At 48.1% G+C, this 6,405-nt stretch overlaps 1 protein-coding gene across 1 annotated transcript; it reads left to right on the top strand.

Moving 5' to 3' along the window:
• Positions 1–538: 538 nt before the first annotated feature.
• LOC109757938 (E3 ubiquitin-protein ligase SINA-like 10) lies at positions 539–1,511 on the top strand. The gene is made up of 2 exons (XM_020316783.3): positions 539–673; positions 756–1,511. The coding sequence occupies exons 1-2, from the start codon at positions 539–541 to the stop codon at positions 1,458–1,460; spliced, it is 840 nt and encodes a 279-aa protein (XP_020172372.2). The 3' UTR covers positions 1,461–1,511.
• The last annotated feature ends 4,894 nt before the right edge of the window (positions 1,512–6,405 follow it).

Genomic DNA, 6,405 nt, shown 5'->3' on the forward strand with positions numbered 1-6,405 from the left:
CTCTTCGCCTCTTTGGGAAGTCGAACAATGATGGAGTACTCCTACAATGGAGTACTACAGTATGCTTCTGGCCATCTGACACCGAATGAACTGCTGCATGTCCACCGCGTGCGGGAGGGAGAGCGTGTCGCGAAAGCTTCTCCTAGTCCTGGGAGCCACCACGCTCATGGGCGAGGGAGGGACGCAGCTTCATTGACTTACTGCTCCTGCCTTTGCGTGTATGACAGATGGGCCCAACAGGTGGGTGGCCCACCTGTCATACAGCCAAAGGCAGGTGCAGTTAAAGCACCGGAGCTCAGTCCGCGAGGGAGAGGGCATTTTAATCAAACTTCTCGTTGTTGTACGAGTTGACGCGACACATCAAAGCACTGCACTCGATATATTTCAATAATTTGCGTTTACCGATGCATTAATTACAACGCATGCATGCATGCCGTGACTTTCCTTTTGATACTTGCATGTGTTGATTTAATGCACCATGAAGTAGTATGAATATGTGACGGTAAAGCTTTGTAATGCCCCGTCCCTAAAGCGGGAGATGGTTGTGCACGACGAGGGCGAGATCATGCCGACGGAGCAGGACCCGACGATGGAGCTCTCTATGGTCTCGAAGGACCTCACCTTGCTCCACTGCCCCTTGTGCCTCTGCCCCTTGAAGCCTCAAGTGTATGAGGTTCGAATACACCTCGTCCGTTCGGCTGATCGAGCAAGGTGCATGTTTCTTGATTGATGTGCAGTTCGATTGATTTGTGCAGTGCAAGGGAGGGCACCTGGCCTGCGCGGACTGCCGCGTCGATCGCCTCGGGAACCATCGGCAGTGCCAGAAGTGCGAGCGCGGTGGTGGCTTTGATGTGCGAAACACGGTGGTGGACGCAGACCTCTCCTCGGTGAGGGTGGAGTGCCCGCACGAAGGCTGTGGGCTCCACGTCACTTACCACAAGCTCGCCGATCACCAGAGCGTGTGTCCGCTCGTGCCCTGCAAATGCCCCGTGCCCGTCTGCATCTACGAAGGCCCGCCACCGGCACTCTCCCACCACATTATCACCATGCATCCCATGCCCGTGCACAGGATCCAGTACGGCAAGGTGCTCCAGCTGCAAGTGCCACTGTCGGAGCCACGGCTCTTGCTGTTTGTGGAGGAGGACGGCAGCGTGTTTTTCTTGGTCGGCGGCGTGCTCGACATCGGTGCGCCTATCGCCGTGTCGGTCATCTGCATCAGAGCAGGGGCGTCCCCACTGCCGCACTACATGGCCAAGCTGTGGGCGAACGGCCCGCCGGGGGAGCCCAAAGGCAGGACCGACGCCATCAAGGTGGAAATGGAGGTGACAAGCAGCAAGGATCCCGGCGACGTCACCGTGCAGGAGCTGACCTTCTTCACAGTTCCTCCCAAGCTACTGGCCGGGGCTGGGTTGTCGAGGATGGTGTCCCTCCACATTCAGATTGACAAGCTCACCTCCTAAATGATTCTACGGTGCCTTCTATTTATCTTAGTAATATGCTAATATAGGGGTTAGCTCGGTCTACTTTAGCTTAAGAGATGGTGGGTTTTGGTGGAGATGCAACAATTACTTCGATATCAGATCAGCAGTTAAAGTAATTTCCAACAGTCGAACGGATATTTTGTGTCTATTGGATATAAAGATCCTTTGGGTAAGAAGTATAACAGCTTATATGCTTGTTTGTTCAGGAAGTGTTGCATACTTGTGCGAGTTGACGCGACACATCAAAGTAGTACTACTACTAGTAGTACTCCCTCTGATCCTAATTTCTCTGCACATAAGTCGAGGCACAGATACAAGGGAGGGCCTGGTTGTGTCTATACTTGGACAACTCACCCAACTGCGCACCAAGCAGACGAAGCTCGTGTCGTATTGGTGTCGTGTGTGGCCCGCACATTAACCAAAACATCACGCCTCCAGCTTAGCCTCCGCGTTTTAAACTTCTCAGTCTCAAGGCCAAGGAGCAACGTGAAACCTATGATAGAGAAAATCGGATGGTTGAGAACACCTCAATTCGTAGCTACAGATGCGCGTGTGAGAGAGGACGAGTGCGTGCGTGCACCTGTTCTCTTCCTGTATAAAGTACTAAACTTGGAGTAAAGTGTATGTGGGTGGCATCGACCTAGGGAGCTAGAGATGGTGCGTGCGAGAAGTCCCGAGAGATGTGTGTAATGCGTCTGAAAAAAAGACTAGTCTATAGCTCGCCACGAGGCTATTCCTGTCGAACGCCCCAATAACAATAAGATATGTATCCGACTGTGCCAGTTATTGCACGTACACAGCAGTAGAAAAAGAAGTACCATGGCATATGCTACACCACGGCCGAGAACACGTGCCCACGTTATGCCATCCGGGAATAGTGCCGCACTTTGAAACTAGAACCGTCAACAAATTTTGAGCTTGCGTCTCGTCACATTCCAAATTACTACTGCCACGCTATATTTAATTGCAAACCTGTTCACATCGATCACAACCTAAACGGTTTCCCACCTAGGAGCGTATTAGTACTCGGTTATAAATACTACTATGCCAAGATGACTGCACATTCCTCCTCAACTCCTCATCCACAAAAACAAACAAGTCATTCAGCATCCTTCCCTTGCGTCTGCCATGGCCAGCGTGAGTTCTAGGTTGAGAGATTACCACCAGGGAGAGGCGAGCATGGAAGCGGAAGCACGAGAGGTGTCCTGCCTCGCCGCGAAAGCAGCCGACATGTCCCGCCGCACGGAAGTAGCAGCACAGAGGTCCCGCCACGCTGCCAAAGCAGCACGGAGGTCCCGCTGCGCCGTCGATGCAGCAGACTGGTCCGGCCGCGCCGCGGAAGCAGAAGAGATGTCCCGCCGCACCGCGAATGCAGCAGAGATATCCCGCCGCGCCGCGGAGGCCTGGGAAAATGTCTCGCGGGCACGCGACGACTCTTACAGGCGCATGCATGCGATTGTCCATAGCCAGATGGATCAGATCTCCGCCTGGATGAGGTTGCAGGACGACATGAAAGCCTCATTTGAACAGGCTACCGTCGTCGTCCGGAAACTAAGGGAGGTCAATGAGGGGTTCCGGGCCGAGCGCGACCTATTGAGGGCGAAGATCGTCTGAAGTGCAGAGCAGCAGGATAAGACCAGTGCCTTGTTGAAGAGGACCGGCATCATCGTCAAGAAACTTATGGACGAGAATGACATGCTCCGCATCAGCGCCAAAGGCTGGTGGAGGAATCCATGGATGCTCTCAAGCAGCGTCTTAAGGACACGATAGAGCTCATCGCCGCTCGCGGCGGAGACTAGTTCCTGCGGCCTGCAACAACGCATCAAGAAAGTAGAGATCAGCAAGCCAGATCGTTGTCTTCCTTCTTCTTTTTCCCTTGTGTATTTCGGGCGTAGCTGCATGTGGCCTTTTTAATTATCTTCCTAGTTATGTAAGACAATTATTATCCACTGTCGTCGTCCTTATATATTCATCAGTCTTGCTATAAGTCGCAGTAGACGCTATATAGGTCCGTCGGATCTTACATCAAGATCCGTGCAATTTTTTTTTTCAGATTTCCTTTTTTCTCTCTTAGTTCTCAGTCGAGTGAGACATAGCCACGCCATTAAACAAAGGCTCGGGCACCATTAATGGAGACCTTGGGAGAGAGGTGGGCAGCAGATGGAGGTCAAAGGGCTCTCCTCCCGATAAGCATGCGCAAGGGTCTGATCGCACGCCTCCCGTACTCAAATAGCTACCCTGCATGGCACCTCCTAGCTAATAAAAAAGGGGACGCGTGGCGGCACGTAAATGGTAAGTAGAACGCCCACGGTTTCAATAATAATTGTGTTTCCGATTGTAACGTGACAACACTTGTTCCAAAATGACTTTGTTGATTGTTAATGTGTGTGCCTTCACAAATCGAACAGCAATATTACCACAACATGTTGGTGCCATGTCATGACACGAAGCCAAGTTTCATGATTTTCATGTGTGTTTTGGATTTACAGGAATTAAAAAAACCAAGTTTCTCAATGTTTCCGGCCGAGCCACGACACCCAGATGTTTGCATTTCATTCCTATTTCTTGCATGGGATCAAGAAATTTACACGAGGACACACATGTGATTTTTCAACCACCTTTGGTGCACTGGAGCATGTGCTTGTATTCAAATTTGAATTATGCACACAAAGGTGACACGTTCCCTCTCAGAACCACGAGACTTCTTGAGAGAAGCTCCGGTTTGCAAGAAGCTTATAGCAAAACTTGTTCCTATTCAGCCAATTTTTTTACCACAGCATGGTAGTACCATGACATGACACCATGCCAAGTTTCATGATTTTCAGGCGTGTTTTGGATTTACATGAATTTAAAACCAAGTTTCTCAATGTTCTCAGCCGAGCCACGATGCCCAGATGTTTGAATTTCATTCCCATTTCTTGCATGGGACCTAGAAATTCTTCGGAGGACACACATGTGATTTTTAAACCAACTTTGGTGCATGGGAGCATGTGCTTGTAGTTCAAATTTGAATTATGCACATTAAATGACCAGTAACTCAATTAATGTATAAAAAAGGCCAAACGAACCCAGAATAATTCCAAAATTTAATAGGGCACTCATGTAGTTCTATGTTGCCTCTGTAAAGAAACTCAAGGGGGGCAGCGTATATCATTTCACAATCAAAGGTGACACGTTCCCTCTCAGAACCACGAGCCTTCTTGAGAGAAGCTCCGGTTTACAAGGAGCTTATACCAAAAATTGTTCCAATTCGGCCCAATTTTTTACCACAACATGTTAGTGCTATCACATGACACCATGCCAAGTTTCATGATTTCCAGGTGAGTTTTGGATTTACAGGAATTTAAAAACCAAGTTTCTCGATGTTCTCGGCCGAGTCACGACGCCCAAATGTTTGAATTTCATTCCCATTTCTTGCATGGGACCTAGAAATTTACCCAAGGACACACATGTGATTTTTCAACCAACTTTGGTGCACCGGAGTATGTGCTTGCAGTTCAAATTTGAATTATGCACATAAAATGTCCAGAAACTCAATTAATGTATAAAAAAGGCCAAACGAACCTGGAATAATTCCAAAATTTAACAGGGCACTCATATAGTTCTATGTTGCCTCTGTAAAGAAAATCAGGGGGGAGGTAGCGTATATTGTTTCGCACACAAAGGTGACACGTTCCCTCTCGAAACCACGAGGCTTGTTGAGAGAATCTCCGGTTTTGCAAGAAGCTTATACCAAAACTTGTCCCAATTCAGCCAAAAATTATACATATGAAAACAGGGTTTAGATTATCCCAAACATCTCGCTACCTAGACCAATGTACACTGATTTGAATTCAACATAAAATGGATACAAATATTTGAATTGGAGATCGTATGGTACATGTAGTTCATAGTGAAATATGATTACTGCTATATGCATGTTTTTTGTTATCAAGATATTATTTAAATGATGTTATAACTTGACAACAATCATATTCAAATAAGGAAAATTGATTCAAGTTTCGTCCATATGGTAGACGACAATATATATGTTCATAGGGTGGAGTAAAATGTTCATATATGATGGAGGATCAAAATGTAGGGCTACATCCATTATAAACCGCAAGGTCACCTAACGATATATTCGAATTCAACATAATGTGCATTCAAAAATTGAAATTCGAGATCCTGGCATTTTTAATCATATAAAAAGGGACATGACTCTTTCTTTTGGTGGGAATTGATTTGTTTTTCGTTGTTGTTGAGGGAAGTGCGAATCGATTTGGTACTGTATAGGGTAATCTTGTTCTCCCGTTTTTTTACATTTTTCTTGTAGTTTTTTCAATGGCATTTATAGCAATATAGTAAAAGGGGACATGACTCTGTTGTGTCTTGTATGAATTGTTTTTTTTGGACACGTTAAGTTTGTTCTGCCGAACATGGAATCCGCGCCTTGTTATCCCGAAATTTTCAAGGTCGAGTATCTTTTGTCTCATCTGCTTTGAAACTCCTGCCTCTTCAACCCGCACCGCGCCTTGTTATTCCGTAATTTTGACGTGTGCGAAAACTCCCTCCTCATCCGTAATCGGTTCCGCAGCCCAGACACGTGAAATCCCCCTTCTACCCCTCAGCCGGAAATGTCGGCTCGATGTCGCGTGGTCATAACCGGTGGGGGTATGCTGGTAACTTACCCTACATTTCGGACAAGCGCGTCCCTAAGACATGGCTCCCCCTACCTTCCCCTTCGCTCCCCATTCGTACACAGAGGCCGCCAAAACCCGCGAAACCCCACGATCCTCCGTCGGCCTCCCGACCGCCGCCCAGCCGGAGACTCTGCACCGATGATGTCGTCCACCGCCATAGCTCGCCGTCCCTCATCCACCGCACCGGATGAGGATCTGTCGTTGATCTTGTCATCCCGCCGGATCAGCCGCCCCGTCCTCCA

The sequence above is a fragment of the Aegilops tauschii genome, chromosome 4 (assembly GCF_002575655.3).
Source record: "Aegilops tauschii subsp. strangulata cultivar AL8/78 chromosome 4, Aet v6.0, whole genome shotgun sequence".
Lineage (NCBI taxonomy): Eukaryota > Viridiplantae > Streptophyta > Magnoliopsida > Poales > Poaceae > Aegilops > Aegilops tauschii.

Coding starts and splice junctions, on each gene's coding strand:
- LOC109757938 (XM_020316783.3), top strand. CDS start 539: ATGGTTGTGCACGACGAGGGCGAGATCATGCCGACGGAGCAGGACCCG. Junction 674..755: donor TGAAGCCTCAAGTGTATGAG/GTTCGAATACAC, acceptor TGATTTGTGCAG/TGCAAGGGAGGGCACCTGGC.